The sequence below is a fragment of the Rhinolophus sinicus genome, linkage group LG02, assembly GCF_036562045.2.
Source record: "Rhinolophus sinicus isolate RSC01 linkage group LG02, ASM3656204v1, whole genome shotgun sequence".
Lineage (NCBI taxonomy): Eukaryota > Metazoa > Chordata > Mammalia > Chiroptera > Rhinolophidae > Rhinolophus > Rhinolophus sinicus.
The window spans coordinates 128,854,053-128,878,197 of NC_133752.1; the positions used below are offsets into that span (position 1 = coordinate 128,854,053).

The 24,145-nt window shown below is 35.8% G+C and overlaps 1 protein-coding gene across 9 annotated transcripts in view; it reads right to left on the bottom strand.

The window, feature by feature from the left end:
- NAV3 (neuron navigator 3) overlaps nucleotides 1-24,145 on the bottom strand; it is a 773,547-nt gene that overhangs the window by 117,019 nt on the left and 632,383 nt on the right. For all 9 annotated transcript variants that reach the window (XM_074325380.1, XM_074325379.1, XM_019753173.2 and 6 more), the window contains one exon: nucleotides 23,464-23,583. In XM_074325380.1, the coding sequence (XP_074181481.1) occupies nucleotides 23,464-23,583 (120 nt within the window). The remainder of the gene's footprint in view (nucleotides 1-23,463; nucleotides 23,584-24,145) is intronic.

Here is a 24,145-nt window from a genome sequence, read left to right on the forward strand (position 1 = left end):
GTTAAGTAAATAACAAGTATAGAAAAACTGAATGAGCCTCATATATTATATGGGTAAAAACAAATATGCATATGAAGAAAGACTGGAAAAACAAAGAAAAATGGTAACATCAGTTGTGTTTGTCAGAGTTATAGGGATTTTTTTCTATTTAGCAAAAGGTTTCTATGATGTTAGATTGCTTTTGCAATAAAAATAATAGTTTATATTAATCATGTTGATCTATAAGTGACTATTCAAATTAATCTTTTATTAGATGTTCATCTATAAAACTAGGGCAAATAAATATATCCTTAATTAAATACCAAGTATCTATAGGACTATAGAAAAATTATTATACAAGGAATGTCCTAAAATATTCCTTGCATAATACACAGGGAAAAATTCAAAAGAGGGCAATTCACTTTAGTGGTTGCATTTTGTAGGCTATTCTTTCTAGAAACAGACAAGAGAGTAAGACCTTACACTTCATGATAATCTACTTGAACACGGCTAGATTACTTTACACCCACTACCATTGCTACCATCAAACTAAAAACAAAAAGGCAAAGAATGTAAAACTGCATGTTACATCCATCTGGGTCACCACCCTACCTCCTAAACACCCATTTCTTGGCTGTGCAATTTTGGGGGAGGTTACATTGGTAATGTATAGATGCTTTGGGGTTCCTTATAAATATATCAAATAACTTCCAAACTCATCTTTGTAGTTCCGGACAGAATCTAAATGTGGATGCCAATATAACCTTTAATTCTCTCTGAAGCTGTTGATTTTCCCCTAAAAATTTGAATTTCTAATATTAGATCATAAATTTCAAGGTCTGTTACAAAAGCAGCTCTCATAGAAGATTTATATATCTTGGCATCTTAGCAAAGAAATCCTCGATTTCAGTGAGATCAACAGAACCATTTTTAGAAAATCACTGCCAGACCTGAAGCTAATTTCCTTTAACGCTACAACATCTGTAAGCCTCATATGGAAGTCTGGGTTTTAATCAGCCCTGCAGTCTAACAAATTGTCAGCGATGCTTACAGAAAAATCAACACCAAAATCCATTTCACAGGAAAATCACAAGATAGCATAAAAGAGCAATATGGGCTATAGGATCTAGAATGCATACTGTTTCGCTGACAACTGTTAAGACTTCAAAGGCAATTAATTCAAAAATAGAAAAAGTGTTGGAGTCATAATGGGAAACTTCTTCACTAAAGGTTGTTTATTTATTTATTTGTTTGTTTGTTTATTTATTTACTTTTACTGGTATCAAAGAAAGATGGCCAGTGAAACCAGTGTAACCCTAACACATAGATATATCTCAATGGAAATCCGACCTCAATGGAAAGAAGTGCTAGTGGAGAATGAAATGCAAAGTAAATCTGTGCCACAAATGGACTGCAGAAATACTGATAGTGAAATAGATATATCTTTCTAAGTTTTTAATTTTAGTCAGTTTTCAAGGGTCGCCTTCATTTATTGCTTCAAGCTAAATGGAATAGTACCTCAGTAATGTTTAATCCCTTTAAAATTTTCTCATTACCATATGACTTCTCATTAAGCATAAAAGCTTAAGTGGTTAAAGGTAAATAATATCAACATTGTCCAAACAGCCTTTTGTCACTGTGACAAAAATATTGGTAATACATATGCATGCTACAGAGCCATACTCTTGCAGGGAACAAGAAGTAAGCATTCAGGCACAATGACTCTAGATAAACATGTTATTACTCAAAATGCTGCATAAATTTTACCATTGAATTTTATCTTATTTGCATTTTTCACATAATTGGCTAATAATAGACATCCCAGGCATTCTTGTTGAGTTGTCAAAATAATTTTTAACACTAGTAAATAAAGAGCATATGCTTCAAGAAAAGACTTCAAGAAAAGCAAAGGTAAACAAAGGGAGAGTGAATCTTCTCTTTTGGTAATTCCGTTAACAACACTCTAATGCCAATTCAGCATTTAAAACAAGCTGGGAACTTTGTGAACATTTTACAGGCATAATCTCATGTAGCCTCTCAACAATCCTAAAGTGAATGTTATTGCTACTATCTTAGAGAAGGAAAGAGAGACGTGAAGTAAGTTGCCCAATCATGAATAGTTAAAAAATGGATGACAATGAAGGTGACTGGGAACGTAAACCCATATCTTGGATTTCTGAGCTTGTGGTTTTCCATTTCTATGCCATATTGTCTCTCTGATGAATTCACGGAACTCAGAACGCACTGCTGAGTGAGTTTGGGAGACTTAGTAGTGGATCGCCAATCCATATTTTTATCAGGATGCATTTTACTAAACATTTAAGATTGGATTTTTGTAATTTGTGAATTCTGTAATTCTGTTTCCTATAATTATAGCCTACAATCATCCTCCTTTGCCAAAATGTAGGTGTTTCCAAATGATCGGTTCTTGGCTCTATTCAAAATCTCCAGCCCCGACCTTTTTCCTAAGTGCTAGTTTTCCATTTCAAACCACCTGCCCGATGTCTCCTCCTGGATGTTCAACCCACACACAATATGTTTCTTACTGAATTAATCTTTTTCCTTCCCAAATCCATCCTTTCTGCTAGATTTTCTATTTCTGCCCATTATTTTCACAATCACTCAGGAGGACAGAAACTAGCTTGAAATGCCATTACAGTGCACGGCATTATTGCTCACAAGTATTTTATCCCCCTTACATATGTCTGTCCCATTGACTTTGACCTTGGCAATATGATGTGCTTTGGCCAATAGAATGTAAGCATATCTGACATATGCCACATCCATTAAAGGGCATTGCAAGTTTCTGTCAGCTCTTTTGTTCTCCTTCTTTGTCTCAAGAAAAGATATTCTAAACAGGGTCTTCGCCTTCAGTCTGGGTCTAGGAATGGGAAAACACCAAGTCAAGTCATAGTAGCCAACCCACAGTTGTATATACATATATTGTGGACAGAAAAATAAATGCTTGTTATTGTAAGCCACTGATATAAGGGGTTAATTTCTTGTTATTGTAAATATAGATTTTATTTTACTCTCAGCTGCCATTAAATCCATTGCAATTTGCATTAGTTCTACATTTGCAATGTATCATCTATCATTTTCTTTCTTTATTTTTATACCACCACCACCTTAATTATTTTATCATTACCCATCCCTCTGATGAATGCAATTCCTTATGCCTGTCCTTTTCTCTTGAGGAAGGTGACTATTCCTCAAGCGAACTTTGATTAGCTCACTCCCTATTCAAACATCATAAATAATCCTACAAGGGGCAAAAGGAGTGAAGGTCTCATCACAGAAGACTGAGTAATCAATTTATCAAACAGTGTCAACAGGTCAAGTCAGAAGAAGAATGAGAAATGACCACCGGGTTTAAAAACATGTATTTGACAGCAATGAAAATCACTGCCAACTTTAATGAGAAAGTCATTCATTACCTAAGTAAGAACCGATGTGGAAGTAACAACAGGAAGAGAGCAATTGGAGTTATCAAGAGATTTAAACTATAATTGTTTTCAAGGGTTTTGATGTAATGAAGCACAGAGAAAGAGGGTAGAGGTTCAAGGGCAACATGGAATTTAAGGAGGGGCTTTCGCTTTGTTTTCTTTTATTTTGTTTATCATGAGAAAGGAATGTAAACATGTTGGTGTGCTGATGGCAATAACCTCGTAGAAACAAACAAACAAACAACAGGATACAGACAGCTTAGATATAATAGGACTACAATTTAGAACAGAAGAACAGGGTGGGATCCAGTGCCCAATTGGAGCGTTTGGCCTTGTATCTACAACAGTTCCCACAGAGTAACAGGAGGTGATATAAGTGAGCTGTAAGTAGGACGGTAGCTAGGGTGATGAAAATGTATTTGGATGGCTTCCATTTTCTCAGCGAAATAGTAAGCATGCTAGCTGAGAATCAGAACGGGAAGGAGAGACTAGAAGTTTGAGGAGAGAGACTAGGGGTCAATTATGTAGTAAGAGAATGAAGAGTAAGTATAGCAAGAAAATGAGGAATTTCTGGGCACAGTAGGAATCCACTGGGGATCACTAGTTATGAACTTACTATGAAGTCAGTCTGCGTGATTTTTGAAATTTTATTGTCACTTTGAGCTGGTCAGGGGCAGAATAGATGAAATGCTGGGTTTAACTAAAGGTTGAAGTTTTGGTATTTAAATATGCAAAGAGAGAAAGGGCCAGTGAAGTACAGAGAATATCTATATCCAATATTATATAGATACACACACATCATGGAATCTAACTGGTACAAATGAGAATGTGAGGACACAGTGAAGGCATGAGCTTCTGACCAGTATGAAATCCTGCTAGGATTATATTATTCTTGAAGCTGGGATAATAAAAAGGAGTAAACTGGAAAAGTAGCAGTGGTTGTGCGAGAGCATGACACTCAAAATTGTTTAACTGAGAACTTATTAACAAGTTCTAGGATGTGGCAGTGGGAACATGTGGCTAAAATAGAATGGAAGGCTAGATCATTGGAGGATAAGGTGTCAAAGGTTCTGAGAAGTCGGGCTATTGGAAAGTATACGCAGATACTAACAATGACTCATGACAGGAGCAGTATTAAAGTGCCAAAAAAAAAAAAAAAAGAGTTAAAATATTGAAAAACAGAGGGAAAGTGGCTTATTGGAATGACAATACCAAGGAGGGGTAGCAGGTGGTCTAGATTGATGGTAAGGGCTTCAAACCTGCATGTTTTTAGGGAAAAGCAGAGAGTGAAAATGCGTTAGCAGAAGGAGCTCATGTAACATACATCCAGGCCAGTAACGGAAGGGTAGAGGGCGAAGCACTCTGTGGGAACCACAGGCCTGGAGAGGAGAGGCAGTTTACAGGGAAAGAAGGTGAAGTGTGTGATTCAAGAAGAGATTGCCAATCCAGGCAATTTAGCTGACTGTGGATTTGAATTCTAAGAAGCACAGTGAAAGGCCCAGGTATTGGGAAGGTATGGAAAATGGAATTTAAAAAAGGAGGATTTACAGAACTGTACAGGTATGAGGGATAATCTTTTAATTATCACATTAAGTGTATGTCTTCAATGTTTGATGCATGTAACAGTTCAAGAACTATACCACACTCTGTTGCTGTTTAATAATAGATGAACAGAGCACACGCAGCATTTCTAAATCAAAATACCAAAGTACTCAACGTATAGCATGTCACCCTCAAGCTAAAACTTGCCAGAAAGAGTTAACTGATCTGAGAGAACATGTTTTTCTTAAAAACTATGCACAGACATTTTCAAAACAGGCTATGCACTTGACAAAACAATTAAGATAAATAATTCATCGATGCATACATTTATATTGGAAAATGTGCATATGCCAAGGAATGAGATAAATGAAATAGTCCCCAGGAAAATAGCTAAAACATTCTCATCCTTAGGCAGTTTGGCTTTTAAAATGAAAAGTTATCTTCGTTGTCATGTGGTCAGAGGTAGAAATACAGAGTTTGGGTGACAAAAGGAAAGGGATCCTCAGTGCTGACCCTAGAGAGGATAAATGGTTCCCTAGGCCCTTCTCCCAGGGCAGGGAGAAATATTATCATTTTAACATGGGAGGAACAGCAGATTACCTCAGACAAGCCTCTCCACTTCAAGATCTGTCCCTATCAGGCTTCCCATGTGTGTAAATAGGTCTCTAGGCCAGGATTTTCAAAGAGAAAGCAGCAAGAGACCCTAAGAGTAAATGATTGTTGACAATGAGCAAGAGTATCAACAAGATTGACAGCTGACAAGCTGAATGGAGCCTCCACACCAGGATGCCTCCCCTCATCATCTCCTGCCATTCACATTTTACAAAAGGTTGCAATCAACACCTTGGGGCCCTCAAGCTGTGTTGAGCACAAAGATCTGCATGGGCCAGAGCTGAACTAACTGCTCCTTAGCTGGATCTATGCATGGGGAATAATAAAAAGCATAACAATGTTCACTCTGACCAGTAGATATTCTTTCAAGAAAAAAATAAATAAATCCTGTGAGTTTCAAACATCTACCTCACTTTCTCAATACTTTATAATGATATAGAGTTTGCAACGCATTAGAGATGGGTTATAACAGTACAACTGAATGTTTCATATACACATTAAACAAAGACTCATACAGCTTGATTGGTTTTCTCCTAAGGAAAAAAAAATGTGCTTTTCAATTTCTTGCCTAATTGTCTTTCCTCGCCACACCTGCTCATTTGTCACGTGGACATAATCTCTACAATGCACCCGACTCCATTTACAAGGACTAAATTGCCTGTGGTTGACAGGATTTTGAATTAGCCCAGTTGTTATTATCATGTATATGTGCTCCTTAAACAAAGTCATAAGACAAACAAGTTTGAGATAATTAGATGGTGCTGATTGTACCTGCAGGATGCACTTGACTTTAATGATTAACTCTGCATTGAGGCTACAATCAAGCTATATGAGTTTTTGCTGTATGCTGAGAAACGGAGCATCACAGTGGGAGAAAAAGAGCCCAGGTCCCCTAGTGACCACCAGTATCAATTTGAACACCATTATCTTACCATGAATCCAATATCTTGGAAAACCTCCAAGGCGGCAGCCAATCAAGAGTTATGATCTATTTTAGAAAGAAATTAAACTATGGGGGGTGGGGGGGGAAGTAAATCTAAAAGTCATAATCAATACTGACACCTACTGAGTTATTGAGTTGCTGTCATTATAGTAACAATGGAATCAGAAGGTTAAGAAAAGCATCTCTTCAGAGTGCGGTGATTAAGCCTTTAATTCAAAGAGAACATTTACGCAGGTGAAAATTTATTTTAAAAGGATGTTTCAAGATAGAAAACATTTAAAAGTCAATTTAAGGCTCACTCTATATATCACACAGACAACTTAATTTTACAAAAGGTTTCCTTCCTATTGATCTTTAGAAAATGAGAGAAGGAAGCCCGCTCTCCTCCTGCTGCCTGCTGGCTAAGGAGACAAAATACTCTCCTTTTCCACTAACTACTGGTCTTTTGTGCTTTTGTACCTCACCCCACACCATGTGAGTACCTATACGAAAGAGATGCTTTTAAGTGAGAAAAATTCTAACTATGCCCTAAACCTAACCTATTCTAGTCTGACATACTAGTCAAGAAAGCCCATGTGGATACAGTATGAGATTCTATTGTCAACAAAATGGGGAAGTGGGGGCAGGAACGTGTTCATAAGGTTTTAAAATGTAAACAAAATACATTTAGTACAGTAGATACATTCACTCTCCATGCTTGAGTTGGTTTGTTTGCGAAATGCAGAATACATATAGTATCTTTGATTTTGACTATAAAGCACTTGGTACAGCGCCCCTCAGAGTTAAACAAATGTGAGTCCCCTTCCCTTCCCCTACTGCCATATGTAGGGAAGAGAGTAATCAACACTTATCCTGAGCGGATTGATGGGAACTCCATTTGGTGGACAGGCCTCATCACGTCCCCAGTGATCTCTTTGAAGATGGATCCATTCTAGAAATATGATCAGTGCATGCTCTAACCAATTAAAGAAGTCTCATGTTTCTTTCTTACTTGGAAAGAAGTGAGTGATTTAAAAATGAACTCAACACTGTCTTCTGTGAAAAGAATTAAAGAAGGGAATTGTTGGCCCTGTACAAGGTCATTTCTGTATGTAATCCTTTGTATTCTTTACAATAGTCCTACTAAAGTAGGTTTGGGATAAGGAAGCCGATATCAAATGTCAAATAGCAAGCAACAAATACCAAAATACACTGCCTCCTTTCGTTGATAAAAATGTCAACGCATGAAACTAATGCATGGATCAATGGCAGGCTAATAAGATTTCAAAGAGCTAGAATACCGTGCTCTGTGTTAAAGCACCTATCTTTCAAAATTGATGACTATGGACTAATTTTTCCAAACACAGTTACAGGAAGGTAAGCCGCAAATCTAAGTCTTTATATCTAAGAACCTCACACAGTCTTTTCATCTAAAAATAAATTTTAAAAAAAATCCTCTTTAGAATTTGTCTGCTAACCCATTCTTACCCTGGCAGTAAAACTCAATGCACCTCTTCATGCTGTGGCAGCTCTAGCTATCAAAGGTAAAACACTTCCTAACAACAAGGCACATTCACAGCGGGCGATTTCAAATGGCAAGTTTTATTTTAGAGTCAGTTCTATCTGCTGCTTGGACACAGGAGGGTGTGATTTGTGAGTTTTATTTTTGATATATTTAGGGAATCACAGAGTTAAGGATCTTAATCGTAGAATATTTGTTATAAATATGATCAAAAGTAATAATGTCCCTTGTTATTTGATATTTCTAAATATTGCTACACATTTGCTAAAATGTTTAAATATTCAGATGATTCATACTATTCCACCTTTTCTTCTGCAGGTTTTATAGGGTTGAGGTGGCAAGTCTTATAGGGTCATCTTTGTATTTTCTCAGTTCAGTTCTATTTTTCTGTTATTATGCTACAAGTTTGTTGAAAGATAAACTCTGGCTTTAAATTTAGAAGGACGGAAAGAGTGAGATACAACTCTCATACTTGTTACTTTATCTCCTAATAGCAATCAAGTTCGATGGAGTACAAAGAGAGCAAGAGCGTTATGGTTGAATTCTATGCCACTCACCTCCCCTGGACGTATGCCAGTGTCCTAACCCCCAGCACCTCACAATGTGACCTCATTCGGAGATAGGGTCTTTACAGGGGTAATCAAATTAAAGTGAGCTCATTAGGGTACACACTAATCCAATATGACTGATATCCTTATAAAAGGGGAAATTGGGACACAGACACACACGGAGAAAGACAATGTGAAGACAGAGAGAAACCAGCCATCTACAAGCCAAAGGGAGTGTCCGAGGTCCTTCGTTCCTGGCTCTCAGAAGGAGTCAAACCTGCCCAAATGTGGACAGGGTTTGTGGATTCCCTACTCTCCAGAACTGTGAGGCAATACATTTCTATTGTTTAATCCACCCAATTGGTGGTAGTTTGTTATGGTAGATCTAGCAAACTAATACAGAGAATGAATGTCAGGTCTAAGAATGGCCTAGCACAGGAGTCAGCACGCTATGGTTGTGAACCAAATCCAAACTGTACACCCCACGAGCTACAGATGTTCTTTACATTTTTACACAGTTGAAAAAAAAATTGTGGCAATTTGTTTTCTCATTATCTAAGAACATAAACAATTTTTTATTTTGTTCCTCACCCTGCAAAGCCTAAAATACTTATTGTCTGAGCCTTTCCAGTAAAAAGTGTGCTGATCCTTGGCCTAGATCAGAATCAAGCTGAATTCAGACCCAACTTGGTCATTTAATGATTGGAAGTTCAGTTAACTTCATTGCGCTTTCATATTTTAATTTGTCAAATAAGGCTTTTAACAACTTTCCCTATTTCATGGAAGTAATATCAAGGAGTAAACAAACACTCAATAATGAGAAAAAGAAAACTTAAGAAATGTTGAAAGGTCTGTACACGTACAATTGTAGTTTTTTTCCAGAAATATCAATATAAGTTATATATACTACACCCAATTTAAGAAGTCTATAGTTTCACACTATACAATTCTACACTCAGAGATGAGTTCTGTGGTTTTTTAAGACTTAATCAAAACATACTTAAAGCAGAATTTCTGAAGAAAATTGCTACTGGATATCCTAGCATTATATTTTGCTATTTAAATTTCTGGTTTGAGTGTCTTGCTCAGAATATTTTATAAAAGATCTCCAGCTAGAACCAAATCAACACAGTGTACATCTTAAATTTATACAGTGCTATATATGTCAATTATAGCTCAATTAAAAAGAAACAGCAATATTCTGGATGGTATGGTTTTGAAAGACAGTGACACATAGTACATTCTCTTCTCTAATGCCTTTCAATGTTAATATGCTTATCTACTTGCTTCTTTTTCTACCGTGGTTTTTTAAAAAAGCTCTCCACAAAAGAAAGCATTTCATTCATCATTCATTCATTCATTCATTCATTCACTCACTTACATATGTATTGACTACTAACAGTACATAAGGCTCTGGGCTAGATGCTAAGAATATAAAGTCAAATAAGACATGGAAAAAATAGTTTCGATACAATGTAGGATGTACATGATGAAATACAAGGATGCACATGACGAAATGGGATTTCCGGATAACAGATGTATATTTTGTGACAAGAACTGCATTTGAAACTGAGGATACAGGGCTCAAGAGGACACACTTTCCTTGGATATATAATAGGCTTCTGGGAGAGAAATACACATAAAGAGATTCTTCAAAATAACGTGGTAAATTGTAAGACTGAAGTACACGCAGTGTACAGAGAAGGGACACTGAGCCTATTAAGGTCCTGAAGAAAGTTCACAGAGGATGCAACACCTGAAGTGAGTCTTAGAGAATGACAAAGAAATATGAAGGAAAACAGAACGGTTATTCCAAGTTAAGTATGGAATTCTAGGTCTAAGCAAAGGCATGACACAGCAGATTGGAGGGGGTGGGTAAGAGGGGGATAAATAATTCAGTATTTTCAAAGTGTACACTGTGAGGTCAGGTAAGGCAAGGGATGAGATACAGCTGTGGGCCAGAAGGCAGGATGCACAGGTATGGAACACAAGAATGGATGGATTAGAAAAAGGGGCATAGATAATTGTATAGATTAACTATGTTAAGATGTAAGTAAGGATTTAGGGAGTTAAGATGCTTCGTGGGCTGTGGTGATAGGTTAAAGAATGTGTATATGGTCCAATCCCAGTGACTCTTAGGAACTTTGAAGGAGCTTGCTTCTCGCACACTGAACTTGAACCTTGAGTTGTGTAGGATTGAGAGTGAGCTGCAGTAATGAGGAGTATCCAACCTACCCATGCAAAATACCACAGCCAAGGCAACAGATAAAGGGGACCCGATACTGTTACACATAGCCCCATACAAATTCCAAGCTACCGATGGACTTCTCAGATATGGGGACAATGCGTGCCTTTTTTTCTAAATCCAATTTTAAAATGATTTTGTGTCATTTACAATCGAAAGAGGCCTAATAGTGTAACTAGCTGTTAATAATAGTTCATTTATTTTTGTAAGGATAAAAATGAGGCAGAGCCTCATTTAAACTCTGAAAGTTAAACAACTTTCTGGAGTCACACAGTTATTACTTAGCTGGGATCAAAAGCCAGGAACCCAAATGTTTTTAATAAACAATTGTGCTAAATTCTATCTCATGATACTATATATTTTTTTCCAAATGTATACTGATTAAAATGATTCAAGGACTTATATTTAGTAAGCACCTGGCAGATATGTGGCAAAAACAGAGGGCAAATGATGGTCCTGATTAGAGAGACATACACCTGGTGGCGAGGGTTATAGAATCTAAATAGGTGGAAAAGCTGGTCATCTCCATGTTGATTTTGGAAACTTCACTTAATTACACTATTGTCAGTCCTCCAAGGTACCCTGCATCACATACTGATTCCATTTCTTTTTTCCCTCCCCAAAGTAGACTCTCTAGTATTTTGCTAAAATAGAAAAGTGACAATTGCCCAGTTATTCATGGTTTGTGTTGGAGAATCTCAGGGTCTGACTGCCTCTTAAAAAAGTTTGATCCAATTCTTCCTATGTTTACTTCACATTCATCCCTGCATCCCAAGGTAACCAATCCTAACATTCCCAAGTCCTTGGGGTTTCTGTGGTACAAATCGCACTGCTTCCTGAGTTCACCTGCAGTGTGCTCAGGGCTTTCATGGGCTACTAAATTAGTCACCTTTCTCTCTCTTTCTCTGTCACCTGTCTTGCGCAAAGCTTCCTTACTGGTATTGCCTTCTGTACTTTGACCCTTGTGGCTTGTTTGTATATTAAAAAATATATATTTTCAGTAATATGTTTGGAGAGTTTCGGTAGCAGTGGAGCTGGTATAATACTTGAATATCAAAATATTTCTGCTATAATATATATGGCACCAACATATCCTAAAAATGTAGTAGTTAATTGGAATTCGAACAACATTTCTATTGTTTTTTTACTATTGATTCACCAGGTCTAGCCACTAGCCCATCAAACTGGCTTAGAAAGCGTCAAGGGACAATTAAATTACTTAGCCAAAACTGAAGCTGAAAAAGATTAAAAAAAAAATAAAAATAAAAATAAAAAAAAAAAAATATATATATATATATATATTTTTTTTTATATATATTTATTTTATTTTTTTTTATATATATATAATGTATTTAAAATAATATATAATATATATATATATATATATATATATATATATATATATATATATATATATATATAATTTTAAAAATTCACTTATTTATTTTGCTTGACCTGAGTTTAAATCCAGCTCTGACATTTACTAATGTGTGACCTGGAGCAAGTTATTCAAACTCTTTGTGTTGAGGATGCCTCATTTGTAAAAAGGTGATAATTATATAATAATATCAAATACAGAAGGTTGTTATGAGGATTAAATTAGTTAATACATGTAAAATACTTAGAAACCATTTCATTAGTTTCTGCTTTTATGCATATATTTTCTTCCTGCTTCTTTGGGTTTAATTTGCTTTTCTTTTCCTAATGTCTTGAATTGGAGAATTACTAACTTGGAAGAATGGCACATTGATTTTCAGCCTTTCTTATTTTTGTTGTTGCGGTCTTATAATAATATGTATTTAAAGCTATAACTTTTCCTCTAAGCATGAGTTTTGGTCACATCTCATAAATTTTAATATGTACTGTTCTCCTTATCATTCAGTTCAAAATATTTCATAATTCTTGTTGTGATTTCTTCTTTTACCCAAATGTTATTTGGAACTATATTTTCTAATTTTGAAACAGAGTAATGGTCTATCTTTTCTGTTAAGGTTTTCTAGCTAATTCCACTGTGGTCAAAGAAAATACCTTGGAGGATGTCAGTTCTTTGAAATTTGTTGGGACTTACTTTATGTCCCAACATAAATATCCAGTGTGTATTTGAAAAGAATGTGAATTCTGCTAGTCTTGCTTCTGGGTTCTACGTATGCCCGTTAGGTCAAGTTTTTTACGGTGTTGTTCAAATCTTCTATGCCTTTATTGATTTTCTTTTTGTTCTCTTGTTCTATTAGTGACTAAAAGGAGTGTGTTAACATCTCCCAAGACAAAGAAATAAATATGCCTGTCACTAACAAGGCTACTCAATAATAAACTATTACTATAATTACTTTTATTTTTATGTAGCAAATGTTTGGATTGCCAAGTGGATATAGATTGTACAAACTGTTTGGGATCAGAGAATATGCCATTATAGAAACAAATAATAAGATTTTTTTTCTGTAAAAAATATGCACCTCTGGATCCTAATTAAGTTTAAAAAAAAATGCACAGTTTCAGTCAATAGTTTTTACTATCTGTCAGCAGGAAAACCTGGCTGACAAAATATTTTAAAGTTGTAACAAATTCATAAATCCTAACAGTCTACAGAACCCTAAATACATACTTGAAATAAAGAAAAATCTAAAATTAAAAATAAATTATAAAACTTAATCCTACAGAATGAGATTTACATGGAAAAATTAAATCAAATTCCAAATGTACATATGTATACACACACACACAATTATGTCGATATACATGGGGCGTCCTCCTTATATATAATTTATTCCATATGATAGAATAACATGCAATCATTAAAAGTCATAATTTAAAATAATATTTCATACTATGTGGTAGTGTTCATTATGTAAGATAGGTTAGGAAAGCAGGATAATATATTATATAGGTGGTATAACCCAAATTGTGTAAATGGAGAGGGTAAGCAAAGCTAGGAGGAAACACATCAAAGCAATATTCTTGGTTGTTTTGAGGATGGGAGAGTTATTGATTATTTTTATATTCTTCTTTACATTTTTATTTATTCTGTGAATTTTCTTCAGTAAACACAGAAAAGCTATATAATAACAAAATAACTATTTAATTCAGAAAATAAACACTTATTTGTAAGAAAAACACTTTCATTTGCAATTTATTTGGAAAAAAACATATGGAAGCTCTGTTAATGTTTAAAAAAACCCAGCTCATTGCAGATAACTTTAATGATTTCAAAAACAAATTAAGTCAAGCAAGAAATAAAAGAATACAAATGGAGCACATATGACTCTAATAAATGAGTCTATGCCATCCACTCTATAAAGCTAGAGTGAAGAAGATGCAGATTTTATCAGCGGTCAGCCGGAAGCCCTCAATTTAATTATCCAAAGTTGAATGTCTCACCCCATTAGTTAGCCTATTAAAAAAAGAATCCATCCCTAGTTCTTGCAGGGAAAAACAATTGTTTCATGTATAGATATTAACTTCTTAAATCAAATTAAACAATTAAATTCGCTGACACATCTCTGCTGTTTTATTGCTGTTTATAGAAAAAAAAAAATCATGTACTATAAAAGGCCCAAATTGTTTTTCTCTTCATATAAGTACTTTTTCAGTAGTTTTCTATATATAAGCTGAACATATTTCTCACCTTTCCACTTTTCTGTATTTTTTTCTTGAGCCTCTTAGAAATAGATATTTCAACAGACATTTGGATTTCAAGATCATGCTAGATTTATTTATATGTAAAAATGAACAAAACAGTGCTAAATTGCTTTATTAGCTATTAAGAAACTAACAAGCCTTTTATGTGTGACCTAACACATGTGAAAATATTGTTCCATCAATTGCGTTTTTAAATTTATTGACAATCTGCAGAACTAGAATATGATTACTTGCTGAAGGAACTTACCAACACTTATGAAGATTAATAAAAAAGATCTATTCATATTTCATAGGTATGTCTAGACTAAAATGAAAAAATGAAATAATTTACAAAGTCAGAAAATGTCCAGGCATGATAAAAACCTTTATACAAATTAGTAATTTTATGAATAATAGTAAGAGCCCAGGAACCGAATTCAAATCTGCCCTTGCCATTTATTAACAGTATATAGGTAAGTGATGTGACCTAAGAACTTTGTCTCACAAAATGGTGGCACTAAAACCTACTCCATAGTGCTGTTGTAAAGATAAGGTGTTTATACAATGTGGCATGTTGGCTCATCATCGCCATGTTGATAAGATTCATTAGTAAATTGTTTTGGAAGCAGATAAGGTAAAAAGAGGTCTGGGGACCATCTCTTCTATTGGGAGATTAATTCTATTAGGTTGTTGCAAAAGTAATTGTGGTTTAAAAGGTTAAAAATAATTGTAAGAACCGCAATTACTTTTGCACCAACTTACTTACTATAATGGTAAAGGTTGGCTTTAGTCAAGTTTAATGTCAGGAGCAGTCTTAGAAAGAGGTTTACCACATCTTAGAACCACCCGTATGCATGTTTTGAAAGATATTAAAAGGTATCCAAACCAAAAATACCTATAAATTGGGCTAGCTGTATTATTCAAGTATCCTTTGAATCTCAACGGCTTTTTAAACTTTAATAATCCCTATTCTAATATGCTTCTCATTAAGACCTTTGAGTACACGGTCCACAGGATTGAACACAGTGCTTGGCAGAGAGTAAGTAGTAAGTTTGCAATATGTGTATAGTGCAAATTAATTCTATGACAGTAATTGCTTAAAACTATTGCAAGTTTATAAGATTACTTACATTTAGGTCAGTTGGTGCTGAGAACAAAGTTTAGCATTAGTTCCCAAATTTGCGGTGGTAAGCAGGTACCAAAAGAAAGGCGAGAGGACAAATAAAACTTTGTCTACTTCCCCAATGTTTTGCATTGGTTTCTCTCTACTTACAGTAAAGAGATGAGGTGGGGAAAGGCAGGGCATTTGATTATGAAATGAAATAATTATATTTACTTTATTTCCATCTCAGCCTATTAATCTATATTTGCTTTTAATTACTCTGGAAAGCCAGTGAGCTAATGAAGGAAATACTTAAGATATGGGAATATAGTAATTCTGTGATTATGCTGCAATAAATCAACACAGAATAGACTGAATTCTTAGAGTGTACACAGACTAGTAGTGACAAGCATCATGGATCTGAACCCTGGAGGTTTTTTACTTGGTGGCTCAGGAGAATCTCTGCTGCCTTAGCTTTTTTCCTCTTTGGTGAAGTCATGGAAATACAAGGGCCTCCCTCCCTTAGAAATGACTCCCCGCATGATTTTATGAGAATTCATCACGCTCCTTTGTAGAGCCAGTGAAAGTTTCTGCACATTGATAACAACTGCAGATTTAGAGTAAAGGGATCCAAAATATACACTGTAGAAAGGATTTTGCTTCTCTTCTTTTTTTCTTTCTTTTCTTTTTCTTTTTTTCCCCATGAGCTCCCTTATTTGCCTAAAAGCAGAGCAACTTAAAACAATTCAACTGTCATAAATCCCCTTCTTGGGAGTTTTTCGACCAGAGAAGATTGCCTCCTATCACCAGAGACAAGAAGTAGGGAGAAGAAATCACCTAAACAGACATTATCACAAAACTATCATATCTCCCATTTCTTCTTCTGAGGGACCAATGATCATTCCAATAAGTCATCTGTTTACCCACGAGTGCCCTTCTCCCACTCCCCTTCCTCTATTAAGATGACACATGAACTCGAAATTCTATCCATCTCCTTGAGTCACGTTTTATGTGAACTCCCACATACACACGAGTAAAAGACTGTTATCTCGATAATCGTCTTCTGTCAGTATAATTTGCATACCCCCAAACATTAAATCTAAGAAAGTAGAAGAAAAGTTTCTATCCCCCCCAAAAAAGGGATTCAGTATGACTAGATGTTTTGACATAGGCTTCCCTAATATACTAAGAGTTGTAATGATTGATAACCTGAGACATGTAAAATCATGACAATCCCTTTGGACCTTTTCAAACTCCTTCATTCACTGTGGTTTCAGCATCTGGACTTTAGTATCACAAAGCAAATCAATCTTCTGTATTTAGTACAATACAAAAATAATAATTTCTATGATGAATTATGCTTTTATATTTTTAAGTCATGATTAAACATGCAAAAACAATTAAAATATGAGTAAGTTAAATTGACCAGCTTATAATTGAAATCAACAGTCACTATGCAGAGGGTGCCAAAAACATGTATACACATTTTAAGAAAGGAAAAAACTGTATTGAATTTGTAATACTCAATATATACTGATAACAAAAGATGAATACAAGTCATGTGTACCCATTTTTTGGCACCCCCAGTATTTAGGAATATGATTTAGAGAATAACGTAATAGACAATCCAGAATGGACCTGGAATGGTAACTTTGTTACTACATTCTATATAACTTTGTTCATATTTAATAAAGAATTTGGTGCCTGGAACTTTGTCTTCCTTTCCTTTAAGACTCATTTTGTCATCCTATTGACCTAATGACCACCTGGCTAAATCATCTCCATAACCAGATTATGACTTCTATAACCATTCTGTTTTGATAACTCAGGCTGTAGCTTGTACCTGGCTTAATCATCTGGGAGAGCTCTACTTTTCAAACGTTAAACTTTATATTACTCGTTTTTTTTGTTTGTTTGTTTTGTTTTGTTTTTTTGCATAAACCTTCTTCATTTGTTTGTGGAATTCAACACTGTTGCCTATTCCCTCTTCTCTTCATATCAAATATATCAGTTAACCTATTTGTTCCTCCACATTGTGTTAGAGCTGGTTTCTTTGTCTCTTCAATGGCTACTCTTCCTTTGTTCACTGTTTAAATGTCAAGGGTGTTCATTCTAAGGGCTTGTTTTCTCACTATCCATCAAAGACACAAATGCCCACTGAGCTTGCATTGTTGATTCACATAGTGGTTTAAACAAAATTAATTATTCCTCACCATAATAGACCTCAGGCAGGTCTGAGGCCAGCTCCACTGAGATATTCTGTGGCTGGGAGATTAACCTTCGATTTGTCCTGTTTTTCATTAAAAGCTTGAAAGTGTGCTCAGTCACATTTGTACCTGTGCATTCTCATTCTGTAAGCAAGTATCACCTCCAGGGTACCTCTGTGGGAGACTTTATAGGACCTAGGAAGTTTACATAACCATCCATGAAATGTTCATTGCCTCTTGCTGTGTATAGGCTTCCCTGTGATTTCCTAGATTATCTGCCATTGAAGCAATTTGTCTTTATCTATTGGTCTCACAGTTCTGTTAAGATAGTTACAAATATTTTGCAATTAGGCTATTTCTCACAAAAGCTCAGACTCTTCATTTCCCTTGAAAAATCAAAAGGTTTGGCATTCCTAGATCCTCCTTTCCAGGCTTGTGCATTTCCACAGGAAACAAACTCTAGACCACAGGGTGGCCACACCCTTTGGAGTGGTCATGTTTACCATGTCCTTTTTGCTTCATTCATTTTATGTGAGCTTCCTGAGCCCTGTAAGATTTGAGCTTATAATGTTTATACTACATATAAGCACTACTTCAATCCAGTACTTTTACAGCTACTGAACCTAGATATGTAAGAATAAAACCACCTGAGAGTTACACAGTGAAATGGACAGAATTGTGTCCCACCCCCTTCCTTCCAAAATCCATATGTTGACGTCCTAACCTCCAACGTATCTGTTTTGGAGATAGAGCCCTTACTGAGGTAATCAAGGTTAAATGAGGTCATAGGGGTAGGTGTATTCCAATACAATTGGTGCCCTTATAAGGAGAAGGAAAGACAGGAGAGATTACTCCCTCTTACCCCGAGAGTGAGAGAAAGGCCATGTGAGAACACAGTGAGAGAGTGACCACCTATAAGCCAAGAGAGCCCTGATCAGAAAATGAATTTACTTGCACTGTAATCATGGATTTGCAGCCTCTAGAACTGTGTGAAAATAAATGTTTGTAAGCCACCCAGTCAGTGGTATTTTGTTATGACAGTCAGACCAAACCTTTACGTCCAAACACTGTAGAATGATGCTAGACAAACACTCCTGGTCTCTTGTAATCTCGCCCACATTCCCAGTGCACTGGCAAAATCACATTATAAATGGCTCTGACAAAGACTCTCTCCTTGACCAAACTGTAGTCAGCGTCCTCTGAGGTCTCTTCTCGACTAGGCTTTGACCTTGGTCCCTTGCGGGGCTTGCATGCCCAGTTTAGTAAGAGTGCTAGGTCAGTTCAGAGGGCATCCTCCGACCTTCATACTGTCACCTTCAGTATCTGGTCAGATTTCTCATCCTCCACCCCAGTACTTGATCACCCTGGCCGGCCTTCAGCAAGACTCCTGTTGAGTGGGTTTAGCAAGCATCCCCTACCCTGATATCTCCTCTTAGTAATTTTCCATCCACTGACCCGCACATTCTGCTTGTTGGCTATTAAATCACCACTTTTTCATGTTGTACTCAGAATTAAGCCCACCTCTACACTGAGGTCTGTTTTCCCCTATTGCAATAGTTCCTTATGAAATGTGTTTTTATGGCTTTAACTACTGTCCACCTATTCTTTTCTTTAACATCTCCTTAGCCAAACTCTTTATGCCTCTGTGCTCTCGCTCCTTCATTCCTTTGGATTTCTTTCAGGCTATATGTCAAAAGGTCTCACACCTTCTCTATGGGCCCATTTAAATCATACTGCTTTTTGAAGCCTCTCAGGTAGAAATGATTATTTATTTCCCTTTGGTGCTTCTAAGGTACTTTGTATATACATCTATTATGACTTGGTAAATTTTATCCCTTTAGTTTTTGTATACAGTATGCTCTCTGACAATTAAACTCAGGGCCTTTATCATCCTTATTATTTTGTTTTATTTTTACCCAAGGTACTATTATGCTGTTTGGCACGTGTATGTGTGTGTGTGTGTGTGTGTGTGTGTGTGTGTGTGTGTATATTATAAATAAATTATACATGTATATATTTATTTATCAACTATTTGTTAATGCTAGCATAGAAGCCAGTGTAAGGACAGTAACAGGAGTCAATAAAGGCCCAAACAACAACTATCCCCGTTTTCCCCCTAAATTAACTTTAAAATATAGCACGGCCCAATTGTAAATGTATGTGGATTAGGATTAACCTCATTAAAACCAGAGCTGAATGGATACAGCCCACACATTTTAACTATCTTATTTGTGAAGTCCCAGAGCATCTACAAGGATTAGTCCCATTCTCTAATCTTTTTGGTTAGTTTAATAAATAAATGGGGTTGGTGTTAGATTGATATGGAAAGTAAAGGAACTGCAATATCTTTGAGTAATAAAATACTTAAAATATACTACAGTTGGTTGTTGAAAACCCCCCTCTTTTCTTTGGGGCCATTTCAATCTTCCAGGAAGAGGAACTCAGCTGTTCTATGTTGCCCATCACATTTTCACCAGAAGTTGATCAAAAGGTAACCTGTAACCTTCACTATGGCAACAAACAATTCAGGTCCACTGCTATTTCAGCAAGCTGGCTACTTTGCTATTATGGAAGTGTATTCTCACGGATGCAGCTTTTGTATTTTAGAAGCATAAAAAATTAATAAAATGCTGTACACACACAGGATACAGATATAGATCCTAAACATATAGATAGATATAGATGTAGCTTTTAAGCTTTCTTACCAGTGAAGTATCATAAACGTTACCATTTACCAATTTACTAAAGTGAACCAGTTACTAATATGTTTCATATAATTTAAAAGACCTTGACTGGAGATAGCTGGGAAACTGGATGTATAGGAGGTAAAAGACCCAAGTCCCTGTGCAATTATAGCCACCAAATGAAGGCATTAGGTTATATCAGTATTTCTTAAAATATTACAGAAATAAATTAATGATCATTATAGAAAAAAAGTGGGTCCATTAGTGATGAAAAAAGCTTCAGAAGCACTGAATTAAATAAAGTTAAGCAGGTTTTAGTTTGAACTTCAGGATTTCTTGGTGCCTTTTCTGAGTAAAACTGAACAAAGAGGTGTTACTTTATGGTCATCCTTGCCTCTTGCATTTGGAATGGACGTAAGAATTAAGAAGATGTTATAAAACAACATCCTGTATAAGGAGGTATTTTAAATCAACAGAAGAACTCACACAACTATAATATTTAAGGCTACACATTTAAAAATGATATACACTCTGAATCACTTCCTAAATATAGGTTTTTAAAAGAGCTTCAGACTTATCTTTAATAGAAGAAAATCTCCTATCTCTGCTGATAGTAGGATTTTCACTATGAACTTTTTGCTGCTTAATACAGGTAACTAAAGTTTTTTTTTTATTCCTTAACTTACATAGTTCTTTCAAAAATGTTTTATATAATTCTCAAAAGCTGACTTTAACAAACTTAGACAATTTATTTCAGATGCAACACATTTAATCTAGTGTAAAAATTAGTGCCATTATTATTTTTATATTCTCTTTCCCTTGACAGAACATAGTTAACAAGGTAAATTTGTTTAAATGTCTTTTTCACATTTAAATATTTATGTTAAGTGTTTATATTTTCATAGGCCTGGCATTTATCTGTTAATTTTAAGACAGTTTTACGTACACTTGAGAGTCCATAAGAATCCCCTGGAGGACTGGTTAAAGCTCCGATTGCTGGGCCCTCCCCCTGGAGTTTTTGATCCAGTAGGTCTTGGATGGAGCTGATAATGTGCATTTCTAACAAGGTCCCAAGTGAGGCTGATGCTGCAGGCCCAGGCAGCACACTCAAAGAACCACTGCTTTCACAGATTCTAATTTATTATATGCTTATCAGCGCCTTTCCTTTGGCCGAGGCTCCTCAGCCAGGCCCCAATCGGAGCCTTGTAGGAGCAAAGAGAGCTGGCTATCGCAATTGTCCTCAAAATAAGTCACCTTTGTATTGACTCTTAGGTTCTGTCACTATAATCTCATTTCACCCCAAAACACAAAATATTGCCCCCAAAACACAAATTTTCCCCCTCCTTTAATCTTTCCACTGTCAGCTAACAAAGAGTAGATCATTAGATTCAAAATGTGGTTCACACTTTGGATTTCTTCCCTTCTAGTCGCTGCTTCTTATTTTCCTATGTACTCTTTCCCTCTCTTACATACATATTTGCAGAATATTGGCTCTTCCCTGGCCTCACTTACCTTCTACCCAACTGGATCCTTTGGCTAGCCTATATGAATATATAGCCTATATTTATTCCTTTGTTCAAGCATTTGTTAAAGGGCCAACATATAGCGAATACAACAAAAATTCTGCTTTTTGGGCTTGTATTGTAAAGGGGAAGATACAAAATAAACATGAAAACAAGTAGGTATGATACATCGAAAGAGTGATGTGTAAATTGAAGAAAAATATAAGGTAATGGCAAAGAAAGTGGTTGGAAATGGAATGTATCTCAGCTACTCTGGAAACACTTCTCTGAGAAGGTAACATGAAGCTGAAACATAAATATTGTGATGGAGGCAATAATGCAATGAATGTAGAAAAGGGCATTCCAGGCAGAGGAAGCATCAATTCCAAAGTGAAAAGGAGTCCAGGGTAGTTGCAGTTAGTGAAGGAGTCAGCGAAGGAAAATGGTTGACGAGGAGGTCAGGGGGGATGGCACTGGTCAAATTTTCATAAGCCTTTTGTAACCATATGCATCTCTCTCTCTCTCCCTCCCTCCCTCCCTCCCTCCCTCCCTCCTCCCTCCTTCCCTCCCTTTCTCTCTCTCTCTCTCTCTCACACCCCTGCTATACAGACTAGAAGACAAGGATGCACATAGGATGAGAATCAAAACTGTTCCTCTGGCCAAGATATCAGCAGCATTTGAGAGAGAAGAGAACCTAAGATTAGTATTAGAATGCACTGTCTAGCTTTTGGAGCTGGTTGTACTACAATGTACAAAGAATTGTACACCGTTCTTATTTCAGAGTGTGGCTACATTAAGTCTTAACCCTTTGTCCTCTTCATAAATGCCAAACTAAAGAACAACTCGAATTACTGATATAAAGCATTCTTCCTACTCAATAAATTCAAAATTCGGAGTGAAGAGGGGGCAAAGTCAGATCAGAAGTATGTCCTACAAACATTATTTTACAAAGGCAATGTTCTCAAACAGCACTGATTCTGATAAAATTGACAAAGTAAATTCCGGCAAAATAATTAGTGTGTGATACACACACACACACACACACACACACACACACACACACCTAGAAACAATTATGAAATAGCAATTAGCCTAAAACAAGAGTTATATGCTTTCAACAAACCCCTCAAGAAAAGCATCAAGCTCACGATACCTGATAATTTGAATTATGTTTCAATGTTTATATCATTAGCCTCCAGGTACATCTGAGGGTATCTGCATTGAAATGAATGTATCAGCCAGAGTTCTTTTCAAATAAAGACTGTAGTCTATGTTCACAATTTTGCTTTTATAAATATTGAAATTTGCCACCACTCATCCTGAAGTGTGTTAAATACTCTCACCAGCAAAGCAATTTTTTTTCAGTATACAGAGCTCAATAAGTCTTAGAAGTGAAAGCACCTTAATTTTTAAAATGTTTCAAAATAATTATTATATAGAATTAAAAGTCCTTTGGTTTATACTGGAAAACTCCTAGGCTCTCATTTATGAAAGTGCGCTATGTACTTCTCACCATCATATCTGGTGACGGCATTACCTGTCTGCATCCACTGTCACGTCGTGAACCCCTCTCTGGATGACATCCCTGGAAGTCGCTGTGTCTGGAACTCGGTTCAGACTTCGAGTATACAGGTTGAGTCCTCCATCTGTCATGTACCTGAAAATGAAAGTCCGATTAATCAACAGAATTAAATGCCCTCATCTGTATAATTTCACTTAACAAACTGCACAATTTTCAATAATTATGCAAATATCCGCTATTATAATTGTTTTTCCTAAATAAACATTCTACTCACCAGGAACAATTAGAATGTCTCTTCAAGTTTATTAGGTAGTCAATCTTTCTTAGTACAACAAGTAACTAACCTATTATAAAACCTTCCTTTTTTCCTCTTTTGTTATTGACATTTTGAACAGGCTTATAGATAATATAACTCTTAGCAAAATAAAAACAAGATCATTTCACTTTGTAAATACCATTTTTGATGCATCGATGGTTACAGGAGTAATAGAACATTACCAAACTTAAAATTACTTTATTTGATAAGTAAAATACATGTCACAATTGGCAACTATCTAAACGAATAACCAAGATGTACTGAATTTGAATAGTTTAAAATGTCAGGAACTGTTCAAATAGCTTACATGTAATGACATTATTATCCCCACATTAGAGATAAAATTAAAAAAATAACTAGGCACGAAAAGGTTAAAGACTT